This window comes from Protopterus annectens, chromosome 11.part0 (genome assembly GCF_019279795.1).
Source record: "Protopterus annectens isolate FY-2018-M chromosome 11.part0, PAN1.0, whole genome shotgun sequence".
Lineage (NCBI taxonomy): Eukaryota > Metazoa > Chordata > Ceratodontiformes > Protopteridae > Protopterus > Protopterus annectens.
In genome coordinates, this window is record NC_056745.1 from 1317641178 (window position 1) to 1317668182 (window position 27005).

A 27005-nucleotide genomic window follows, 5' to 3' on the forward strand; every position below is an offset into this window, starting at 1 on the left:
ATTTTGGAGAAGTATCTATGAAGATACTGTGAAATGTAACAAAGATGCTAAATAGATAAAAGAAGTAAAAGAAAGAATAAGAAGTTTAATGGTACAGGATATGAAATGGGATGAAATAACAGCCAGAGAGATTGAAACAAGGTTGAGAAAAGCCTCTAGTTGGAAAACCCCAGGCCCAGATGCAGTACCTAACTGTTGGCTTAAAGTATTAACTCCTTTACATGAGGATCTAGCCATGAGTAAGAACTATTTATATACACACCCCGAACAGACACCACACTGGTTAACAACAGGAAAAACAATGCTCTTACTTAAGAGTGAACCTGCAAGCTACCCCAAAAATTATAGACCAATAACTTGTCTTCCGATGACATATAAGCTATACATGGGGATTGACACTGACAGAGTTTATAGTCATTTAGAAGAAAACTCAATTATGGCATTAGAACAAAAGGGCAATACAAGAAAGTCATATGGAACAAAGGATCATTTGTTGTTAAATAAAGTTATAGTGGGGAACTGTAAGAAAGGGAAGAATCTAAGTATGGCATGGATTGACTATAAAAAAGCATTTGATAGTATCCCACATTCATGGATAAAAGAGCACTTAAAAATGTATAAGTTACATCCTACACTGATTGATTACATTACAATAACCATGAAACAATGGCAGACCGCATTGCAATTAAACCATGATAAAGGACAGATTATTATCCCAGGGATAAAAATCCAAAGGGGGATATTCCAGGGTGACTCCCTGTCACCGCTGTTATTTTGCCTTGCCATTAATCCATTAAGCTGTTTACTTAACAGCTTAGGTCATGGCTATAATTTGGCTTTTAGTAAACAAAGTATAATGACTTCTCATCTTCTCTTTGTCGATGATTTAAAATTGTATAGCTCATCAGATGAGGAATTGAAAGCACAGCTACAGGTTGTCAAAACTTTTTCAGATGATATTGGAATATCATTTGGTCTTGAAAAATGTGCAAAAGCAACGTTTAAAATAGGAAAATTGCAGCACCAGGAAAACATAGGTCTATATTAAATTAGCAAACGCTTAGAAAAGTGAACGCTAATTCATCGACCCCTTTTAAGCGAAAGCTTAAAATCTCAAACACCTCAAAGGGAAATAAATCGCTGGTCCACCAAAAAAAAAAAAAACTTAAAACATTTTATAATGTGGGGGTCTTTGCACCCCCAAACCCCCTACTTAAATATACCAACTCTGAGATCGCACCACAGTGGAGGAAATGACGAACTCCTAGAACCGGCCCAGCAATTTTTTTCCCTGTGAAAAAAGTCACTGTTCCGGGTGTTCGAGATTTTTAGCTTTCGCTTAAAAGGGGTCGATGAATTAGCGTTCACTTTTCTAAGCATTTGCTAATTTAATATAGACCCAAAAACATCAGTTTGGGACAAGAAGTGATATAAAAGAATTTGAGAAAGAGGGGGTGCATAAATACTTGGGAATTGATGAGGAATCAGCAATAAAACATTAACAAATGGGAATAAAGCTCAGTATAATTTAATATAGACCCGAAAACATCAGTTTGGGGCAAGAATGTGATATAAAAGAACTTGAGCAAGAGGGGGTGTATAAATACTCGGGAATTGATGAGGGATCAGCAATAAAACATTAACAAGTGAGAATAAAGCTTAGTAAGGATTACTTTAGAAGACTTAAATTAATCCTGAAAACAGCATTGACACCTAGGAACAAGATCCAAGCTATAAATCAATTGGCTCTTCCTGTCCTAACTTATAGTTTTGGAGTGATTGACTGGCCCCAAAAAGTGTTGGATAGATTGGATATTAAAGCAAGAAGGATGCTTCATGCTCATCAAATGATTTATAAAAATCAATGCATACAAAGATTATATATTTCCGGTTCTGAAGGAAGGATGGGCCTCCTTGAAACTGATTACATGTATAGATCTGCAATCATGGGACTCCACACATATCTACTGACCTCACAAGATCCAAATGTGGTGAAAGTTTTGAAACATGAGGAGAATAAATCTAAGATGACATCTCTGCTTAATTTAGCAGAAGCATATCGACGTCAAGCAGGAATGGAAATCAAACTAGAAGTGGATAAAAATCAGGCAGCAACTGAATGTGCTAAAAACAAAAGAAAGAATATGAGCTGAAGGATCAGATGAGAAGGCAAGAAATGTGGAAAAAACAAAAATTTAGTTGCAAGTCTAGAAAACTTCTGAAAGAGCCTCATGTTGATCAAGAACAAACACAGGAATGGTTAAGGAGAGGTGAATTTACATCAAGAAATGAAAGGTTGATATTGGCAGCCCAAGATATTGGGTTCTGTACATGTTGGTTTACTAAGTCTATTGAACATGTGGGAGAAACAGATATATGTAGGCTTTGTGGAACCAAATTGGAAACAGTCACACATCTTATTGCTGGTTGTGAGCAGAAATGAGAGCCATGTGGAAGAAAGATACACAGATAGTTAAAATAATTTACAATTGTATTTAGATATGTTACCAGTTCAACACTTTTGACTAACATCAAAGAGTGAAACAATACTAATTTCATGAACATTAATCATACCATTTAAATATTATTTAATCCACTGATATTAATGGAAATACATTTTAAATATGTCCTATAACTATTACAAAAAATAAATTAATAACAATATAATTTTAATGGAGTACTGAATAATAATAACCTCTAACACAACATGTATTGAAAGGATATATTCTTTGATTAAGCAAAATAAATTCCTATTATAATATTATTAATCATTTTCTGACACCAACATTCCAATCTTTCAAATAACAAACTAGATTATATTCAGAACAAGTGCATATGCTTATTAATGGATGTATATGGATTTGCAAGCTGATTTTACCATGAAGCTAAAGATTCATATATAGTGTATGACTGCAGTGAATACTCATATTTTACTTTCCCTGTGTGTTGTCACCTGTCCCAAACCTTAACATCTTATAATCAGTTTGAACATGAGACTATTGCTAGACCAACAAGTGTACAGTGTGTACAGCACTTGTGCATTTGCAGTGAAAGTAACAATGCCTAGATGATACCAAACAGTAATGATTCCCAACATCAAGCTGTGTCATATACTTCTGGTCATGTGTCATATACCACTGGTCATGAGTCATACACACTGATCTTGTGTCATATATTACTGGTCCGGAGTCATACACCACTGGCCATGCGTCATATACCACTGGTCATGAGTACCATGATTGAAACTATTATCCCTCATTCTGCTTTTCTCTTATATATATAATACTAAATGAAATTATTTATTTTTTACTGAATAATTTTTTTTTTTTTTTTTTTTTATTTATTTACTGTATTCACATATTTAATCATGTTAAATTATTTTGTTAGAACAGAATATGGTGTGGGGAATTTTAAAACATTAGCAGCAGTTACTTATTAAAAAATCTCTACCAGTTTTAAAAAGAAGAAACTTCCCTTGGTGGATACATATTAATCTTGCTCTAGGTTCAAGTATCTGTTTTGTCTGTAATACAATTGTTAATTTCATTGAAGCTTGTTTCTAGAATGTTTTAGAGTGAATGATAGAAATTTCAAATCAAAATTTTGTGTTTTCACATGCCAGATGATTACAAACTGCAGTGGTGGTGCTAAAGCATCTTCTATGCAGAGACATTCTGGGCTGGCAACTCGGCATGTAAAAATTTACTGCCAATCATTAGCAGACCGGAGTTCCACTGTGGCGACCCCTAACCGGGAAAAGCCGAAAGACACAACATGCCAGATGGTTACAACTTACTTTTCTGATCTAATTGAAGAAAGCTTTATTATTGTCTTTGTGTTTGATAAATAGGCTGAATTCATATGTTATTTTGACATTTTTTATTGAAGCTGAATACAAAAGACTTACATGAAAGTCCATTGACTGTTGTGTTATGACCTTTGCCCTCCCTGCACCCCATAGTTGACAAAGAGAATAGGAATAGCAGTAAGCTGTAGTCATTACAGTGCTCATCACCTTCTGTATGGCTGTCATTCAGTCACTTCTCTCATACTGCCTGCTCATAGGTAATATAGTCCGTACTCTATCACAAGTGTGCAATGTCTGGAAGTGAGAGAGGTTCTTGACAAAGTTTTCAGTCATGCTTTGAAAAATATTTTCAGCAACTATCTGAAACTGTTGAAGGGGGAGTGACTGTGTCTAATTTCCATAATTTTCAAATGACTGAAATCATTATGTAGCCATCCTGATCCATTTTACTCCTGCCTGCTTCTAGATTGTCACTGTACATGACTCCACACTTCACCACAATGGTGCTGATTTCACATGGAAGCTCCATGCAGACTTTTTGTGCTGAGCCTGGCTGGGCTACCTGATTCACTTGACAATCTGGCATCTGTTGATGAGCACTCCTGCAGAAAGGTCTAGCATTGTTGTTCCAGGCAAGTCTCTCAGATTCTTTAAATCAGCCATTATGGAAGGTATTCTGAATCATTGCTTGTCTTGTACCTCCCTCAGCCCAATTTGCCAACAGTGATCCCACTAAAGCACAGAGACCTAGAAAACATAACTTTACAAAGTTCATGTGCACACAAATCCGTCTTGAACAGTAAGGTTATGAGCCTCAGGAAAGGATCCAGGTGAGGAGATAGCAGCTACTTCATGAGGAAGAGTTTAAGTATATTGCAGCTTCATTCTTAATTGAGAGTAGAGGGGATCAGGAACTGTCCAGTGCATTAATGCAATTGCAGCATACTGCAAGGAATGTACTATGGCTGTGAAGTGAGAGAAGAGTCCTTTGATCAGTCTCTCATCTATTGGTTACCCTTTCTCCCTATCCTCAACTATGGTAATGAGTTTGACACTGAACAAAAGGAGAAAGTCATGCATACATGCTGCAGAAATTATGCAGCATCATAAGGTTTCTAGGCTCACTCACTGTGATTGAGAACCTTTTCAATCCATGAGGTTATCAGAGTACATCCACTGTTCGTCCTTACTGAAAGAAACTAGTTAAAGTGGTCTGTGCATCTTGTAGTGATACATTTTGAGTGCCTGTCATGGTTGGTTTATAGGACAAATCCTATTTGTAGGAAGTCAAATGGCAGACCCAGGGCACGTGTGCCTTGGACATGTCTGTGAATCTGATATAATTAGCTTATGTCTGTTGCTGAGGTTGCAAACTATACATTTGATTTGCTTGCTACCACAATGCCTTTCATCAGAGCAAATAGTTTAGGGAAGTATAGTGATAATGATGACAGTGCAATCATTATAAAACAATTTATGGTGACTGATAACACTGCAGTAGCATAGAGGTTCACTTTCAAAGAATAAAGCTTTATTAAACCAAAAGTTGCCACAAGCTCAGAAGGCCTTAACATGCTAAGTTTTCTTTTTTTAATAAATATTGCTAACTACTACTTTTACCACCAGCTTTGAGTACACTTTATAACTGACTGTTGCAGAACTGCAGAGCTAGATAGGGAGAAGAGAACACTCTACTGCAGACATGGACATGCAGATTTTTTTTTTTTTTTTGCTAGGGAGCTGGAACTTAGTAAGGGTGTATCACATAGCACATGCCTGCTACTGCTTCTGTCTGACCAACACAGCTGCTATCTCTGAGAAGCATGTATGTAACAACAGAATCAACCTCCAGTCTCTTTTTAAGGGTGACTGAATATGACAAAAATCTGTGTGTCCCCCACACTCACTAAATATAAGGAGTGCTGACATATAAACTGGCATAACCTCTCATCCCACAAGATTTCTAGCATCCCTGTCAGCTGAGTTCCTAGTCCTGTGTTAACATATTAGCAGCCCAGGATATAATCATGGAAATGGGCCTGGATCATGTCTGGACTCATGTTTGGCCTCATTGATTTATGCTCTGATCTGGATTAAATATTAGTTTAGTAATGGCTCTCATCATTTGCCTTTCAGTGATTGTCCTTGTGTATCTAGCCTTCTTCACAGCTGTTTTGTTAACTTGCCTTCTCTTTCAGCATGAAATCCTAAGTGAAGTAGCATTTAGTTAATAATGTGTAAGCAGTCTGCAAAGGATATAACACTAGAAACTTAAATATAGTCAGCTTTATTTTCTTCAGAAAAAAAATCTTGAAAGATTTCCATAATCCTAAGCAGGGGCTTAAGGACAGTATGAATAAAACAACAAAACCTGATTTCTAGGTTCTGTTTACCAGTGAGAAATGCACTTTGCTGAATTAACTAAAACTGTTGTCCTTTTTGTTGCTAAAATTAAAAAGTGCCTGTATCAGCAATTCATTTGATATGAGCTGCTGTCATATGGGAAATGGAGAGGATTCCTTATGATTTCATGTATCTTTCAAGTTATAAATTAAAATGCACAATAAAGATAAAGGCATCTAGAATGAAAAACAGTTTATTGCCTTCTTTTTGTTTGTTTGTTTGTTTCTTTCTTACATTAATAATTATGCACTTGGAAATAATGATTGGGTATTTGCTACATACTGTTATGATATTACTTTTAGTGTTATGTCTGTAATGCCAGCAACATTTGCTAATATTCTTCAGTGATAAGGAAATATATGACTTCTGACTATCTACTTCAGTTATATATTGTAGGCGAATAATATACATTAACAAGGAAGTATATTCAGAATTTGAAATTCATTAATAATGGGAGTAAACTAATTGGATAGCCTGATCTCTGAAACACTGATGGCTGTAACATTGCTCTGACAATGAATCCTGAAGTATAATCTTTTCACCAATAACAATAATCCTATAAAAAGTAGAGGAGTCTTTTTTTAAGCTAGAATCATAGGGATTGCAGCCACCTGACACAGAGTATCAGAGTTATTTATGACAGAATAATGCCAAATAAACTGAAAATTAAGGTGTACAAAACCATAATGAGGCCAGTACTACTGCATGGTGCAAAAAAGAGGGCAATAAAGGCAGAACAGTTGAGGAAACTATAGCTGATAGAGATGAAATACCTGAGATGAGTGGTAGGATAAACCCTGTCAGAGAGGTGAAGCAATGGCATGAACGCAGAGATCAAAGTAGCACCAATTGCAAAGAAGGTCAAAGAGAACAGATTAATGTGGTGTGTGCATATGTCCAGAAAAACAGAAAACAATCTGGTAAAGAAGATTTGGTACAGACAGTAAAATGGCAAGAGGAAATGAGGTCATATAGCAAAGAGATGGATGGATTGTGTGACAGAAGACCGGAAGCAGTCAGGCATGACTGTCAAAGAAAGTAGGAAAATGACAATGAATTATGAGAGATGGAAAGAGTTGACATGACACCCTGATCCTATGTAGAAAATGAGAAAAAATTGGGATGATGATGATGATGATGATGATGATGAACATTGCAAGAGTTTTTCGGGGGCTTAGAAGCGTATGAATTGCCTTCAAGAAGATTTGTATTGCATTGGCTCCATGTGCAGATATGACTTACTTTGTTACATTTTCAGATTAATGTATTGTAATTAAACAGCTGTTTTGTTTTCCAAGTGCAGAAGTTTTTTATGCTTTTTTGTTTTCTTTAGATAAGTTACAGGTTTGCTCACCCAAATTCAGTTGTCTAAAACATGAATTTTTTGTAACAATAGAAACAGTTAAAGAGCTTGTGAAGTTAATTTGTGCAATTTACCTTCTGATACATTCAGACACACAGACACACAGACATACACTCAAATATATGCATTCATGCTCTCATATGCACGTATGAATGGACTTCAACACACAGACATTTAGCTTTAGCCCATTTTCAAGGGACAACCTCAAACATTCTAATTACTTAAGTATAAATACCTCAAGAAAAATCTTCATTACAATACACAGCAGCCTCATACAGACACAGATGCTGATGTAAATCCAATACAATGAGTAAGGCTTTGACATACGGTAACATTAGGCAATTACGATCTGGAAATTATAACCAGACTAAATTACTCTTGATCAATGGTAGGAGACACAAAAATGTATTCTCTTTGGCAATTAACTAATTGTCACAGAATTGTATGATCAGGAGTTTTGGGCTCATATTGATGGATTATAGGCCATCAATAACTCATTAGAATTACTGTTTGCTAGGATGGGTCTATGGGTCACTGTATACCGAAAAAGTTAGAAGGATAGTATCTACTGGTACAGCTTATTGAAATCAGTTTGCCTACGCAGTCATTGTAGAATATAGTCAGATACTGAGTTGAAATGCTTAGAAATACTTTGTGGAATAGCATGTTCTCTTGACAGCTACACACTTTCTTTTAATGGTTGTGTTTGTCCTTTCTGTATTGCTCAACTGCATGTTGGTACAGCACACAAGAAGCTCCTTACCTCAAATGTATTGGAGTAGAACTGCATCTAAACCTACCTCTGATGTACTAGCACATATGGTATTTTATAGAAACAGGAGTCACTGATACAGCTTCAGAAGTCAGCATCCTTTCTGTTTTTTTTTTTTTAATGATTTGTCAGCCTCCAGAGATCATTGGTTCTGTCTATCATGACAGTTTTTATGGCATTTGTTTGTTTTTTTTAGGTATAGTCTTGTCAACCATTTTCCTATAAGGTATTTTAAATAATTGGTTTCAACTGTACCCAATTTATTTTTCTCAGCATTTTCAGTCAGATTACCTGTCTTATGAATTCCAACACATACACGTTTGGTAATTAAGCCTTCCAGGTATCTGAGTGGATGACCATGCCATTCAGGTATGACACAGCATATCAGGAGTGAGCTTTTAGTATTTCATTCATCAGACTCTAAATGGTGGCTGGCTTAGTGTATGCAAGAAGGTAACATTGTGAACTAGACTAAACTGTTGGGTTACAAAAGCTGATTTTTTTCTTTTGCAGAGGTGAGAAGTCATATCTGCCAGTGCTACTTTATTAAGTCTATTGTTATTAAGTATCTAATTATTCTGGACATGGGAACCTATCAAACTTTGAAATAATATTCAGTTTTCTCAGACCAGTACAGAATCTGATACTCCCACCAGGTTTTGGAAGTAGCACTATTGGGTTTTGCTCCAGACACTCTAAAATCCTTCTATCAATCCTAGTTTGAGTACTTTGAACTTCCTTAACCAATTGTTTCTACATCTTTGGCATTCTATAATGTTTTAGTTTAACCTTCAAACTCTAGGTCCTGTTTCCTAATTACGTTCAATCAGTTTTGTTCTCGTAAGCATTTCTGAGAATGAGATTTTTTTTTAATATTCAACCAAATGAATTGCCAGCAGTTAATCAGTGTTGCAGTGGGGGTTAGAGTAGCATCAACTTTCACTATCCTGGCATTAATAGAATGGAAAATATATATTTTTTTCAAAACTAAAACATTTGTTACTGTTTTATACTACAAAAATCTTGCTGGATGATATTTTTTTAATTTGGGAAGGTGATAAAGGTGAGCTAAAAGAAACCTTGAATTAATTAAATAGTCCCACTAGGCTTTTAAAATTTGTAGGTTGATACAATAAAAATAAAGCTGTATTTCTGGATGAAGAATTAACTTTGGATGATATTATCAGTGCATTTATTTCCATACTGTGTAGGAAGGAAACTTTTGTAAATTAGTATATACATAAAGCAGAGCCTCCGAGTATGACACACAAAGTCATACTCGGAGGCTCTGAGCAAAAATTTACCTAAACAGCAGTGGCCTCCAAAGCAGACATCCAAGCAACTGCCACCTCATGATACACCATAGGCAACACATAAACCACAAAATCAGTGTGCAAAGCAGTCACAGCCCTTAAGGCCAAATACAACACCAAACATACTTGTCATAGGTGACTCCATAGTCAGACACACTGACGTCCCACTCACCAGGCTGAACAAGGAGAGAGTCACAGTAAGCTGCCTATTGGGCACTAGAATCCACCACATAACACAAGCACTTGGGTCACTCCACAGCAAGTACAAATATGACACAGTCATTGTCCATGCTAGTGTGAACGACCTGAGACGTACCTCCCTGGACAACATGAAAAGAGACATAGAGGAGCTCTCTGATTATGTAGCCCAGGCAGGTATGACCCTGACCCTGAGCAGTATCCTTCCTTCACCAAGAATGATGACACAACATAGAGACAAGATGATCAGCTTTAACAATTGGCTTAATTTCTGGTGTCATTCAAAGGGGATCCAGTGTCTGTCTGCCTGGGATGACATGCTTGACAAGCCATGCTGCTTTGCAAGGGACGGCTTGCACCTGTCACCCCTGGGATTCCGGATATTGGCTAAGGCTCTTGCCACCCCCATAGTGCCTTTTTTAGGCAAGGCTCAAATTCTAAACCTACCACCCTAGAAAACGAAAATGGGAAGAAACTAAGGGTAATGCTGCTCAATGCCAGAAGTCTAAATCTCAAAATGCACACTCTCGAGGCCCTTCTCAGTATGGAGAACATCGATGTCTGTGCTGTGACTGAAACCTGGTTCAAGGCTCCTGAGAGCACCCCGGCACTATCAGGTTTTACCTCATATCATGCGTTCCGGCCCCAAAACCCGGACCACACTACAAAAGGAGGGGGTGTATCCATATTCATCAAGGATACCCACACCTCCAGGTTGGTGGCAACGCACGAAGCATCGGAAACCATTCAGGTGCAATTAACCATAGGCAAAACTGCTCTACAATTTGTAGCATGCTACAGGCCACCCTCTCAAACTCAGGAACCCCACACAGCCTTCCTGAAGACACTGGAGGGTATAAATGTATCTCCAAACACCATTATATTGGGTGACTTCAACTACCCGAATATAGACTGGGAACATTACTCAAGCCCCAACTTTCTAGCCCAAAGGTTCCTGGAGTTCATAAATTCAAATGCCATGGAACAACTAGTCACCGTTCCCACAAGAGGAGAAAATATACTAGATCTCATCATCACAAACATGGGGACAAAATGCTCCACACCAGAAGTATATCCCTCATTGGTGAGATCAGATCACAAACTTATCTCACTGGAAATCCACATCCCGCCCCCACCCCAAACAAAAAAGACCACAGTGAAGAACTTCTCTAAAGCAAACTTCACACTACTCAAGACTGGTGTGGTATCCTTCAAGGCCTCTGAGCCACTGGAAACCACAACCCAAGCTGTGGAAGCCCTTACAAATGCCTTCTACGAACACCTCCAGGACTGCATGGATCAGGCAATCCCTAATAAAACCAAGACTCTTTCCTCCAAGGGCAAATGTCCAGTCTGGTGGACCCCAGCCATAAACAAACTTTACAATAAGAGGAGAAAGCTGTTACATGATAGAGCAACATCCATAAAAGAAATGACACCCTTGATCATTATTAGCAAAAAAATACGAGCACTCATAAAATCATCCAAGGCCAAATTTGAGAGAAAAATTGCAATAGATTCAAAAGACAATCATAAGGCCTTCTTCAGCTATGTTAGAAACCTGGGTGGAAACTCCCAGATATGCGCATAATTAGTCCAAAATGATACAAAAATCACTGAACCCACAGACATTGCCAACATACTGGCAGACAGGTTCAGTGCAAACTTCACCCCCCTCTCCCCCCCAAAAGGAGAGATAACTATCCCAGTGGAGTGTAGCCTCCCAGACATCTCTAATGCGCAGGTGAAAGCTGCTCTCTCTAAACTAAAAACACAGCATCAATGGGACCGGATGGTGTCCCCGGCTGTGTGCTACACAAACTCAACGAGGAACTAAACCTGCATATAAGGCAGCTATTTAATCTTAGCCTTACCACAGGATATGTGCCCAAGGAGTGGCGTACGGCAACTGTGGTCCCACTCCACAAAGGCGGTACCTCTATGGACCCTGGAAATTACCGCCCCATAAGCTTAACAAGCCTGGTCTGCAAAGCTATGGCTCAGTCCTTGGCCCCCTGCTGTTCGGCATCTACTTCTCAGAAGTACAAGTAAACATAGGAGGACTATGGCTAACAAAGTTTGCAGATGACTGCAAACTGGGCGCCATAGTGGAAAGTACATCGGGACACAGATATCCTTCAGAGGGGTCTCACGGAAACTGATAACTGGTGCCAGAGCCATGGCCTGAAGTTAAATGCCAAAAAATGTATAGTCATACCCTTCAGGAAAAACAAGGTAACCCCAAGCTACCATATAGGTGGCAATCCATTAAGCACAGAAGAGGTTATCAGGGACCTGGGGACCCAGGTTGACAGTGGCCTTTCTTTTGACACTCACATTGCTAAAGTGGTTAGAAAGACCTTCTACATTGCCCACCTGATCATGAAGGCATTCGCATCCAGATCAAGTGAGGTCATTGATCCCCTGTACTCTTCACTTATCAGACCAATGATCGTGTACAATGCCCCATTAGGGATGTATCTCACCCGACACCTGTAGCAATTGGAGAGACCCCAAAAGTTCCTCAACAAAAGGATAAAGGGACTCCAAAATCTGTCATATGCTGCCAGACTGAAGAAACTCCAGCTCTATTCAGTCGCATACCACCTGCTCAGAGGTGACCTGTGCCTGACATACAAGGCCATGTCCAATCTGGAATTAATGGACATGCTCCACCTCAAAAAATCCAAATCTACCAGATCCACTAGAGCAAGCAACTTAAACCTTAGCGCGGATATAAATAGGACATGCTGGAGGGATAGATTTGTCACCCAGAGACTCCCTATGCTGTGGAATAAAATCCCAGTCCATGTGAGGCAGAGCACCTCAATGGCTCTGTTCAAGAGAAATCTTGACCGGTGGATGGGAGATCGTAGGTTTACCCCGGGAATCATCTCTGTGTCACTGCCAGACAGAGGCACAACAAACTAATGGGCACAGTATTTTTTAACATAAGGGGTGGCGTAAGCCACAAAACTTTGGGCTAGGCTTATAAATGCCTTAGGGCAGATAGCCTAGTATAAACCTATGAACCTATGAACCTATATCCAACCTACTTCAAATGGTGTGTTACTAGAAAACTAGCGATGACAAATGTTGTTGTTGTTGTTTGTCTTTTTGCTTTTCCCAGTTAGGGATTGCCATAGTGGAACTCCGGACTGCTAATGATTGGCAGTAGATTTTTATAGTGCCGAGTTGCCAGCCCGACGCCCAACCTCCAGCGAAGGCATGCCCATTCATACATGTCTTTTGGAGGCCACTCAACCACGGGGAGGACATGTAGACTCCACACAGAAGGCACTTCAGCTAAGAATCAAACAGGAGAACCTCTTGCTGCGAGGCAACAACGCTACCGATGTACCACCATGGCTAATGTGTTATTGTAAAATATATGTTTACAACTAGAACATTATTTGTGCCAAAAGCATTCCGAATAATATGCAGATAAAAACAGAAAAATATAGTTCTTTGTTGAGAATGGTTAACTTGTTTTAAAAATGAATTATGACAGGGAGACCCCAGTGAAGGTTTTGAAAAAGCATCTCAGTGGCAGTTTACTATCAAAATTTCATAGTGACTTACCTTAACTATTCACATCCCCAACACAGAACAACAAAAAAGCATCAGGCTGATTGCTTACAATGTTGATTCTTTCAGAGGAAAGAATTGACATTTGACCACTCACCATCCAGAAAAAAACATCTGCTATGAGGTGAGCAAGCCCCCCTGCACATCCCATGTGGGGGCTTGCGTGAGCCCCCCCTCACTTATATAGTCTAACTCCAAGATTGCACTACAGTGAGGAAAATGGTTATTTTCCTGATCCCTACTATAGTGAGACGCACTTCAAAACACTGGCACTCCAAACTGTGAACATAGTCTCTGTATCGATGTTTCAAAGTAAACAGGAATTGTGTTTGCAGTTTTGCCTCTCTGCCGCTCCATGTTTATCTTTCTCACTGTCAAGGTAAACCACCTTGACATTTTGATTGTAAACCTCAGTGGCATTTAGTTTTGATTTAAAAAGAATTAAGTCTACTGTTAAAGAAATTTGGAAGATCAATTTGAGACAACCAGGTTTGGCTGGTGGAATGGGGAGAATTTCAAACTTTGTAAACAGAAAAAGACATGACTTAAAATTTCTCTCTCAATCACATGGAGACACCTCGTACTCTCTACAGCAATAATGTGGCAGCAGGTGCCTACTACTTTTTTTTTTGTGATTAGCTATTGTAGGTATGTTAATAAGGGCCTCTGTCTGATGTAGACTTTGATGGATCCATAAGAGTAAGAGGGATTGGACTGCCACACCTAGCCACTTGTTTAAGCTGCAATGGATTCATTGTAAAAAAGACTAAAATAAAACTGTCTCACAGGATATAGAAACACTAATAGGATATGAAGAATAAGACATACGCTAATACACTTTAGAAGCAGTCACTTGTTTGTTTTCATTTAAAATATTTTATCTACGTATTTATTTATTTTATCAAACCAGTTTATTAACCAACAGACTAAAGTAAGAGTTAACAATAACACATAACATAATTTCAAAAATATACATTGTTCAGGTGACAAGAATTTGAGCACATATACCTTGAAAAACAAAGTCTACTTGTTTCAATTGCTTCAAAATATGTTAAGCTTAATAACTACACATTATATTGATTTCAATCACTTTAATCAGTTGCATATGTTAAATTGTGTCCTGGTTTGCTTTATATAGGGTCCTGGCTATAAGGAGAGGGGCCATAGTGCTTATTTACCCTAATCCTTCATTCTTTGTCTTCCTGTGTGTTGTACTCAAGGGAGTCCATCTCATGACCACCAGCTACGCTACCTCTCCCAAACTGCTTATAATCCAGAATCCTGTTGTTTATTCATTAAGTCTACCATTGATGGGTCCCCTGATTTTCAGCTCTTAGTCACTGCCCTTTCAGCTATAAGTAGCAGAAGGATGCACAAACTACTCTTATGTGAGGATTTTAAATCCTGCCCATTGGCGAGTAAAAGAAAGAATAATTCTGATGTCTGTCTATGTGCCTCTGAAATCCATGAGAGAAATGCCTGAAGATCCTGTTTGAAATAAAATAATTTGGGGAAGTCAAAAATAATGTGCAGTCAGTCCCAATCCTGACATCTTCACATCTCAAGCAGATGGGGGGGGGGGGGGTTCCCTTGGAACATTCCGTCCAGTGTAGTAGGAGTATAAAAAATATAAAAATACTTTTCCAACCAAACAACCTATACTTGCTCAACTTTTTTGCATATCTTGCCATCCAAAGTAACTTAATTCAGTGATCTTGAGAAACTCTACATGCATATTCATGCTGCCATCTGCCCTGTATCTGTTTGCTACCTTAATCCTGTTATCCCTCAACAGCCTATATATACTCATGCTATTAATCCTTGTCCCACTAGATGTGGTCCTTTCACTTCTATATAGCATTTTATCAGAAGGGGTCTTTCCTCTTCCTTGATGCATGACTACTTTAATTGCCCTACAATGTTCCTCTCAACTTTTAGTAGTCTCCTCTGAGTGTTACACTCTGATATTTGTCATACAATTCATCTTTACTCAACAGTTTATTACATATGTATAGCTCTTCTCACAACTTTAGTGACTCGAGTCACTAGTCATTGCTTAACATGCATCTGGGAGATCCCCAGTTCTGGGTGTAAACTGACAAGCATCAAGTCTGTTCCCTCTGTTTCCTCTAGAGCTTTCCTGACCATATCCAAAAAGCCCTTGAGAGGTTAATGCTCTGTCTCCCCATCACTTCATAAGACTATTTCAGCAACAGATCAGGAACTAGAAATGTGCATAGTAGACATCTTAAATATTACTAAAACTCAGACATCAGACTTATAGGGTATTATGTCCACCTTAACATGAATGCAGAATTTCATGAAAACTGCTTACAAAAATTCATGAGCTTTCTAGATAACAGCGCAACAATCCTACTTGGGAATATTAATGCTTTTACAAAATAAACAGAACATTTTGGAGGGATGGGTTGTATGACAGACAATACTACTTCTATGTAAAATCTTTCACTCTACCTAAAGCTAAACACTTTTCTTTCTCTATTCAAATGAAATTTGGATGGATGGATGGATGGATGGGTAACAATAAACTCACCTCAGTTTAGCACCCCTGTCCATCAAGGGTAAAGGAAAAATGCAAGTGACCCAGCATAGCCTTGCTTGAGCTATCTCTGAATTATTTGTATGCAAAATATAAGGGTTAAAAATTGCCATGGGAATATAAGCCCAGGCTTCTTAAGATACTCACAGATCAATAGCCTAGTACCTATGAACCTATGATTTATAGTATACATTATGAATCTGAATCTTTAGATATTGTCATTTCCAAGAATTTTTCTTAACTTTTATTTTTCCACACCAGGGAGAAACATATTCTTGACTTAGTGTTAATTGAAATATCTTACATCATAACTAAAATTTTGCCTTTCAACCTCTGGAAAACCCAGACCATGTTTATGGTTTACAATATCCACAATTTCTCCCACTTGCCCACAGGTTTATGTATATTTATTTTATTTATTTAACATTTGTTTACCGGGAAAGTCAGACTTGGAACAAAGCCAATTTTCAGCAGAAGCCCAGGGAGAAATGCTCCAGACGTATGTCTTTGTAACATGGGAGGAAACCGGAATACCCAGATAAAACTCACACGAATGCAGGGAGGACATGCAGACTCCACACAGAAGGCACTCCAGTCGAGAATCAAACTGGAACCTCTTGCTGTGAGGCGACAACACTACTGCTGCACTACTGCGCCATCCATCATATAATCATAAGACAAGAAAAAGGACAGCTTAGAAATGCTATCAGGAATACAAGCTGATCTGCATCCTTTGAAAGTTACCCCTTTTAAAAGGATGGCGGCAGTTAATGAATATTTTTGAATCTTCCAAGAAATTAAGTGGTGTGAAACATAAAGGTAAAACTTGTGCCATTAAACCACCTTTGTCACATAACACCCTAACACACTTGATGAATGAAAGAAAAAAATTTTTTATTTTACTTATTTGCAGTTTGTTAACTGGAAGAGTCCATTGGGCTGAAATGAGCCCTTTTTCAAAAGAGGCCCGAGGGGAAAAGCTCCATGTACAGACATAAAAAACAGCAAGAATTAATATAATTAATAAAATCAATACAGTCAAGAGAATCAACAAAAAACAAAACAAAACAAAAGTTAATACAAAGTCAATAAAATAACTGTGAGGTGGCAAACAATTATACAAAGTGATTGTATAAGTAGGATCATCAGATGATGAAAGATGTGTTAGAAATTCCTGATTTGTTGGTATAGTCTAATATTTACAAAATCAAGTTTATGTATCATAAGCAGTGATGCAGCATCATTATACTTTGAAATGATAATAGGTTCTAAACAACTCTAGATGGTGAGAACTCAGTTTTGGGTGAATTAGATGTTATAAGCTGTGTTAGGGATAAAAGGTGGAAAAAGATGGTCCAAGGGAAGGGGAGGGAGAAGAGGTCATTATATTGACAGAGTTATGGGTTAGGGGAAAAGAGGAAAAAGAGGGCGGGGGGATGGGGGGAAGATGGGGAGATTAGGAGGGGTGGGAGCATTCCCAAGTAGAGGAGAGATGTGAGTGGAGTAGAATCTTGAAAGAGGAGAGGTTCTGGGTGGTTTGGATATGGGGAGGAAGTGAATTCCATTTACATGCTAGTGAAAGTGACAGTAATAGTTGCCCAGGAGTACGTATGGGTTTGGAAACCTCGAGGAGATTCTGATTGTTGTACCTAAGGGATTGATCAGGGAGATATAGGATAAGGATGGATGAGAGAGAGGGCATTGTGTTGGCTTAAAGATAAGCTTGTGGACAGTAGGAAGCTGAATGTTCAGGAGATAGTTGGGGAGTTCTAGCCAATTCAGGGAATGTAATGCAACACAATGGTGTGAGGAGGATTTGGAACTGGTGGCAAACTTGGTGATTTTATTGTAACAGGAAGTCAGTTTAGCCTTAAGTGTGGCTTGTAGATTGGTAAGGATAGGGGCACCATACGTAAGGGAGGGAAAAAGGTAGGTGTTAGAGAGAGCAAGCTTGGATGAAGGGGTTAGGAAGCAATTATGATGATAAAGCATTCCGAGCTTCTGGTGGGTTTTCCTTATGTTGGTTTGAAGATGAATGTCAAACTTTAGTTGTTCATCGATGTGAACACCTAGGAGCTTGGTGTAGGAGATTACTTCAATAAGGGTCATGTTTTGGCTTAGTGTGGAGAAGGAGTGTTTGTTTAATTTCGTATTCTTAGATGGGGTAAAGATCATAAATTTAGTTTTAGATGCATTAAGAGCAAGATGGTTATTAAGCATCCACGTCTCAGTGTTGTTGAAGGTGACTTGAGTTGCATCCATGAGTTTGGGGAGAGAGTCAGCTGAGCAGATGATAGTAGAATCATCTTCATATTGGACTACTTTAGCGTTTGGAATACAGAGATGAAAGTCATTAATGAAAATGTTAAATAGTAAATGTCCCAGGATAGAGCTTTCGTGGACACCTGTTAGAGTGTCAAGGTAAGAAGTGGTGCAGCTATTCCACCTGATAGCTTGCTGCCTATTTGAGAGGTAGCTGGAGAACCCATTGATGGAAGAGGAGGAGAGACTGAGGTGAGAGAGTTTAGTCAAAAGTAAGCTATGGGAAATGGTGTCAAATGCCTTAGAAAGGTCAAGGAGAAGGGTGGCTACAATATTTCGTGAGTCGCGAGCTTGGTTGATGTTATTGAGAAAGGATGGAAGAGCTGTGGTAGTACTGTGTCCGGGTCTGAAACCGTGCTGTGTTGGAGTTAGCAGATGGTTGTCTAAGTGATAAGGTAATAGCTGTAGGTGGATACACTTTTCAAGAATTTTGGAGCTTGGGAAAGAATTGCTAAGGGGTGAAAGTTGGATATTTTTGTGTTGTTGCCCCCTTTGTGTAGGGGAATAATGAAAACTTGTTTCCAGAGGAGGGATACACAGGATTCTTGTATAGAACAATTTATTATAATACAGATCAGGAGAGCTATGCCATCAACAGCTAGCTTAAGGAAGTTAGATGGTAGGTTGTCAGGAGTATTGGTACAAGGTTTTAGTTTTAGAAGTTTTTTATAGTATTGACAGCTATTGGTTTGAGGGAAAAGGGAGGAGGGTGATTTATACTGGAGGTAGTAGGAGAAGAGTGCATGAGAGAAGTGGGAGGAGGGAATGAGTTGTTATGGAAAGAAGTAGTGAGCTTGGCTATAGAGTCTATGAAGAAGTTGTTAAATTTGGAGGATATGATATGAAATGGGAGCTGGCGACAGGGCAAAGGTTGACTTTTTTGCCAGGAGTAAGGAGAGCTGAGCTACTGCTCCAAACTTTCTTTGGGTTGGATTTATGGTTATTTTGAAGTTTAGAGTACTAGGTTTTGGGATCAGAGATTAGTTTTTTTTTTACTGTATTACAGAGCTGTTTGAATTTTGCAAGGGAGGCAAGGGTTTTTGTCTTTTAGGTAGACTTTCCAAGATTTATCATGGATATGCATGAGAGTTATTGTTTCCTTAGAAATCCAAGGGTTAGTTTTGGCCTTAACTCTTTTAGTTATAGGGGGTGCTAAGTTATTAAGTGTGTTAATGAATGAAGTATTAAAGTAAGTCACAGTGTGGTCTAGTGGAAGAGTTTTTAGAGGGTTCCAGTCCAGTTGTTTTAAGCAGTCTGTGAAAGATTCAGGTTTGAAATTGGTGAGGTTACTGGTTAAGATATGATTGTGTTGTAGATGAAGGGTGGAAGGTGATTGCTAAGACAATTGGGTAGGGTGCCACTATCACAGATATTATTGGGATGGGATACTGATATCCAGTCAAGGATACTGCCAGAAGAATTATGTTTGTTGGGCCTAGTTGGAGAGTCTATTAATTGGGAGAAATTATAGAGGTTTATATTTTGGGAGGTGTTATGTGAGTTAATGGAGGTCCAGTTGATGTTAACATCCCCAAGGATGATTGATTTATTACTTATATTAGAAGTGAACCAGGAAAGGATGTCTTCAAGAATAGGGATGTTGTTACCTGGTAGAATATATATGGTGGCTATAACTATGTTCTTGTGCTTGTTGATTTTTAGGTAGGCCAGGGTTAATTCAGCTATAGAGAATAGAGGTATAGGGTTGGTATAGGGTATCAATTTTAGAGAGAAAGACAAAAGTAGGGCTACTGCTCCACCTTTCTTTTGTAATCTGTCATGACTTATGATTCAATAGTTGGGGGGGGGGTGATTTCAGTCTTTAAGGTGTGGCTTGAGCCATGTTTCAGAGACAGATACAATGTCAGGCTGGTTATGGGCTAGCCAGGCATAGAAGTTGGGTAGTTTATTGCTTTATATGTATAAGAAACATAATAATCAAGTAAAACATTAGTACTGTTACTGGGGATTTAAAGAGTCATTGTTTGTATGAATTAAAATTTTGAAGAACACATAGCAAGTAAGAAAGATGCTTGATGGCCATGGACATTAGCCCCCACCCCATTGCATTTGGTTAGTGTATTTGTAGACATGGTGCTGCATGCTTCTCTGTGTCCACAGTGAATTACTAACAACCATATGTCTCTGCAACCAAATTTCCCTTCATCCTTGTCTCCCCAGCCAGATGCACTGCATGGGAAATATCTCACCATCTAGCAACCTGAACCTCTGAAATCTACTAGACATAACCAGTCATTGTTTAACATGTCACTATGCAGGACAAATATGGCTAATTAAACCTTCTCTCAGTTTATACCATTCTTATTAAATATTCTGTTAAACTATATTAAGAAATCACACAAAACCAAAAACAAAGTACGACCCAGAGACACTGTCCTTCAGCGCTTTCGTTCATTTAATACAGAACTTCTTCAGAAAAAAAATATTAAGAAATCACCCTTAAAGACTTTTTTAAGAACCTAGGCACATGAGAGTATTATTTCAAGGTACCTGCATCTGCATTCCATGGTAGCCTTTGGGCCTGAACAGAGGAAACTTTCTGGATACAAATCTATGGACGTTTATGATTTGCACAGCTCTCATGATGCATGCTCCATGGGCAGTGTCTTTTTTGCATACATAATAAGCATGTTAGAGTTTTCTGAAAATGTTGTTTCCCTCCTTTGCAATTGTAGAATATATGCTTTGCCAGGTGGGACTTATAATATGACCTTCACTTTATAGCTTAGTGTTTTATATTGTTTCTGCCTGCAATGAATACAGTGTACAGTGGTATAACATTTTCATAATATGATAATGTATCATGTGGTGCAATACTTTGTGCATATCTTGTCATTGACATTGAATGCAGTCACATAAGTATTTTAACAATGTGAAAGGCCAAGGAATTAAGAAACAGTGATGCTGTTGTGGTGGGGGGCACAGTGGAGCCCTTTTGCCTAGGGCACCAGTTGACCTAAGGCCGCTCCTGGCTGTGCCTGTTGAAAACATACTAAATGGATGTCAGGGCAAAAGAGAACTATAAGCTCAACCCTTGATCTAACTTCTAGAAACCTAACACCAGCTTTAACAGTTTATTGATAAGCCCATAAAATCATATAGTTTGTGGTGGAAATAAAAGATAAAGTAGTCAATCTGTTTTGCAGTTGCAGACTTTGGCTTGTCTTCTCTTGAATGATACAGACTCTAGTCATCTTTAGTGTAAATGATTATACAGTTGCAGTAAAACCCGAACTCACAAGTTCTCCACTGCCTTCCTTCTCAAGAGCATGATCATATAACCGCAGTAAAAGCCCAGCCAATGCCACTTACCAAGTTTTTAACAGCATTAGTATTAATGTTGAATAGAATTTTGAAATATCAAAAAAACATGAGTGCAGAATTATTTCGGACATTACAACTGACAAAATGGATTTCTGTATTCATGTTTCTATTATGAAAGACATTTTTATAACAACTGTATGTTGCAAGGTTGATAATGTTCATACTACTGCTTTGTTATGAAACAAGATAATATTATAGTTTGACCTTGTCTTTCCACATGTTCTGTAATGGATACAGCCTTGTCTTTGGGATCGTATGGGTGAAGTCATCATAACAGGCTAGCAATGTGAAGATGTTGAAATGTAATGAGTATTGGCAGGTTTCATATTTCTACTGTCAATCAAGGATGTGAATTATGATTGGATACAATTTTCCAGAATACCTTCTTCCATGTACTTAGCATCTGTACTTCTGCCATGTTAGTTTTATTTTAGCTATACTGATGATTTGTTTTGAGCAATAAATGTCTTACCTCAAACTGCTTTGTATCTCAGTGGATTTACAGAAGACAGATGGTAATGTGGAACCTTTTTTCAATTAGCACATCATATTACTGTGCTTACACTCATCTTTCACATTATTTCATGCCAGTAAGACCTCTTCCTCCACTTCAAAGCCACTTTACCAGATGCCCATGCAGCAATTTATTGTTTTCATCTGGAAATACCAAAACCATGTATTTAAAGGCACTTCCAATAAAGTGTCTTTGAGAAAGTCAATAACCAGGTCAGTTTTTTCTTCTAATGGCATCAACCTTGAGTTTCCTTCACCTATTCTAACTAATCCATCACTAAAAATGTTTCAGCATGAAATATTTACAGTTTCTTCTTGTGTTTATACCTTTCAAAATACCTGAACAGATTTCTCTAGAGCTGGTCTTGGAAAACAGTCCATATAAAACACCTCCCCATGCCTATATTATTATCACTCTTCTATATCCACCATCTTTGTATTTGAATGTCAGAATCCAAGTATGCTTTTTCATTATCCATTTTATCTTGTCTTCCTTTGGCAAAGTACTCCTTTGCTTCTTTTGCTCTTTCTCCCGACTTGTCAGCTTCCCATCTTCCATTTGAAATACCAAAATAATTATAGTAGAGTGATCTCTACTCTAGCATACTCTGAAAGTGTACTACAGCAATAAATGAGTAGTGAGGAAACTAGAGTGAAGTTGCCACTTGTCACAGAATTATACTGTCACAATGATATCATAATTCCAGGTAGAGATATCGCAGTTACTTATGCTATATGTCACAAGTATCTGTATGTCCATAGTGAATTTGGAGAAATCCTTTTAGTATCATATTTAGACTGAAAATAAGGAAAATGCCATTAAACTGTTTCCTAGACAATCAGCTGCTTTTTCAGGCCATCCATTGGAAGCCAATCACAAGGAAAGTTGATAAACATAGTGACAATGGAGGCCTGTGGTGTGATGCTAGGGAAATCACTACACAGATAAGACAAGTTTCAAACTGAAGACAATGAGATATTACAGAAACATTCAATTCTAATTACATTATATTAAAGTATTCGAACAGTATGTCAGCTTAATAAAGCAACTGACCTGTCCACGCTGATAGCACAGAGATTTAAAATGGAGGATGTGCACAGCATAACATCCATGGTCATGAGAGCATCGCAGAGGTATGTATCCAGTGTCCAAATTCCACCCTGAAACTAAAACAAAACCAGTTAGCATGACTCCTGTGTGACTCAGATGAACAGCAAAAAAAATAAATCAAATGTAGATAAGGAACGCATGCCCTGTCATTCTCCCCCATTACTGAACAAACAAGTTGCGATAATGCCCACACTTCAATACTGAACAACCAAGTTGTGTCCGCACTTCATTCACTATGCCTTCTCTTCTTCTTTTGGACTTTTTTTCAGATTTTTCTTTTCCGTATTACATGTACAGATGAAATGTGCAACTTGTTTTAGTATTGCTGGACTTGAAAGTATATTTATGGGAGACATCTCTTCATTTTTAAATATGTATTTCCTCAAATCCTTGCTATATTTCCAAGGATGGGTTCCCTTACTTGGTAAAATAAAATAAATGAATCTGTTTCTCAAAAAAAAAAAAAAAAAAGAATGAAAAGAAAAAAGTAAATATAATAAATATATGTTCATCAGCAAAATGAGACAATGAAGTTAATTTAATACATCCATCTGCATTTTCATTAAGTGCTTTCCAAGATTTTCTTAATATTTTCTGAAAATTATTCCTCTCCTTGTATTTTTAATCAAATATAATATTTATTTATGGCTTTCAGAGTCATCCCTTTCTAAGAAAAAATATGTTTAGCTTTTTTTCACAACCCAGGAATATATCCCTGCCCTAACTGTGTGTTTTCCTACATGTAAGGAATGAATATATGAGTTTATGTGTGCTTGCATATGTGTATGTGTGTGCATACACACACACACACACACACACACACACACACACACACACACACACACACACACACACACACACACATACACACATATACACATACATATTCACTACCATTTCTGTTCTCTGTTCATATTTCCTTTCATTCAAAATGTTCAAACTTTCCTTCCTTTAAATACAGAGGGTTAGGTCTATGAGCAGTTAATCAGGTTTTTTTGTGTAGTCCTGACCTCTTTCCTTCAATCAACACTGGGGACATCACTTCAAAATGCTCAAGGTCCAGCCGAAGAGAGACACCTGGGGTTAGCAGCTGGTATATAAATATAATACACTACATGCAGACTCAGCATTTGTGACACAGAAGCTCAAGTTTAAATTGCTAAAGCAAAACTCATAGTGTGCTACTGGGAGAGAGAAGAATCCAAATATCAGACACACGTTATTCTTAATGAACACCTAGGCTTTACCTCCAAGGGCCACCAGGGCTAATTAGAAGTAATAAGAAGTACAATCTGATGAGAGGTACTGCCCTTTCCCAAGAAGGAATATGGCAGCAAGTAACCCGATACTAATGCTTCTGTTATATTGGTGTTCTTTACTGTGGACAATGGGACCTATTCATGGAGTTCAATGGAATGTGTGAATGCCCAAGAAGTGAAATTTGCCAATTTTATGTGTGTTGAACATTTAAAATATATATAACACATTGTATAAATTCAATTGTTTTTCTTTGCCCCAGTTTTGAAGTATTTTGTAGTTTTAGGTCATTCAATGGATTTACATTAAGACATTTACATGATTTGCAATTGTTTGGTCTTGTCTCAATGTGTACACATCATTATGAATTACGAATGGCTTTGCTACTAGGTATAATGTCCTCCTTCACTGAAAATCAGTGTTTGGGAATAGGGCCATCAGTTTGACTAATGCCACTAGTACAGAAAACATGATTTGTGACAGAAATTCAAACAACTTGTCAAACATCTACATTACAAACTGATCAGCTTGAAATGCCTTTCTTATATATTTTTTTCCTACCACCTCTCTGTACAGCTAGAAATAATTATGGGGTGCCATCATCCAGGCAGCTACCATTGGTTTTGTTATGAAGTTCTAACTCCATGATCCCTGCAGCCATCATAGCCCAACAGCTGCTGTAATACTTGCATTTTGCCAAGCATCTGGTGGGTGGCAGCACAGTAAAAAGATTTACTGTCACACTCCCCTAGATGGGACCACTCACTCACATATTCCCATGTCAGCTTCTCTAGCACCTAGGTTACTGGCTGATTTTTGGGACATCTGGGACAAAGTCAGGGTTTCATCTCTCTGTGCTACAGTGTTGGCTATTTTAAACCTTTTATTAATGGGTGGCCACAGTGGTGCAGTGGTTAGCATTGCTACCTCACAGCAAAAGGTTCTCCAGTTCGATTCTCAGCTAGGGTGCTTTCTGTGCAGAGTCTGCATGCCCTCCCTGTGGTCGCGTGGGTTTCCTCCGGGTGCTCCGGTTTCATCCCAAAGACATGTTGTAGGTGGATTGGACAGTCTAAATTGGCCCTAGGTGTGAGTGTGTGCATGTGTGTGCCTTCTGTGGAAGGTTGGGTGCCGGGCTGGCAACTCAACACCATCAAAACTCCACTGCCAATCATGAGCAGACAAGTGATCTGTTGTGGTGACCCCTAACTGGGAAAACATCAAAAAAAGAAGAAGATTAAACTAAAGGGTGAATCAGTTAAGATTTTTCATGTATTACATTATTTTTTTAACTGTAAAAATAGTGTTACGCATCCTAAGTTCCAGTGAGAATGGGAATATATTTATATGTGCATTACTGATAATTAGATGGCTTTTTGAGATCACAGGTTCATGGTTATATACAATGCCACAAGTATGTCCATCATTTTAGGCTTAGCCAATAATACCATAAATGAACTCACAGTAGAGAAGATGATGGCAGGGGTACAATTAACTTGTTATCCTAACAGATATGCTTTCAGCTTGGATTAATCTAGAATGAATGGAAACACAGAAAAGCTGAGGAAATAAACAGGAGGAAAAGAGAAACAGAGGACTAATAAAGAATATTAAGAAGCATGACTGTTTTGTTTGGCATAATCAAAAGTTTATAAACAGTAACTCCTAGGATGAATGTACCAGATCTCATTCATTCATTTAATTGATGTTTAAATGTTGCTAGAGTTGTACACTGTCTAATGTAGGCTTGTTTCAAAAGTAAGGAAGGCACTTGCTGATATTTTATCATAGAATTTGGTCTTTGGAATGAATACTGACTGAAGATAGTTTCTTTTGCAGTAAAAGGAGGTTGCAGATAGGAGGGTTTGACACAGATAAGAAAGTATCTCCCAGGAGTCCAAAACTACAAAAATAAGGAGAGGGTTTTCATTCTATCCTAATAAGAATAGCTCATTAACCTTTTGATTGCTTGGATTTCAAAATACAAGGGTCCTTTTAGCTGGGAGATGTGTTTGAAGCTGTACATGCCCAATGAAGTATGCATTCTATGATGGAGCAAATTAGGTCAGAGTAAAGAAACATTAGGATGGATAGCGGATCTGAATGAAAACCGGTGATAAATGAAACAAGAGAAGTAGAAATATTTTTCTGAAAATAGTAGAGACTGCTGATTTAAAGACACTTATCTTCTTTGGAAGTTCCTAAATCCTAGATCATAGTGTCAACCTTAAAGTGAATACCATTTATGTGGCAATTTGCAGGAACACTAGACTTACCAAAGGTGGCAATATTCTACTCGTATTTCTTTGCATTTGGGTGAAACCCTGATTAGAGTAGCAAATGTTACTGTTATCAAGGCGTTGTTAGAGAATCAGTGAATTGGGGGGGGGGGTTGAATGATTCTTAGCTTACAATCACATGGGAATTTAGTCTGCAAAATGCTATTAGCATTTGC

At 38.1% G+C, this 27005-nt stretch overlaps 1 protein-coding gene across 1 annotated transcript in view; it reads right to left on the reverse strand.

Moving 5' to 3' along the window:
* LOC122815831 (D(4) dopamine receptor-like) overlaps positions 1-27005 on the reverse strand; it is a 958504-nt gene that overhangs the window by 152872 nt on the left and 778627 nt on the right. The window contains exon 3 of the mRNA XM_044088634.1: positions 23240-23352. Coding sequence (XP_043944569.1) covers positions 23240-23352 — 113 coding nt within the window. The remainder of the gene's footprint in view (positions 1-23239; positions 23353-27005) is intronic.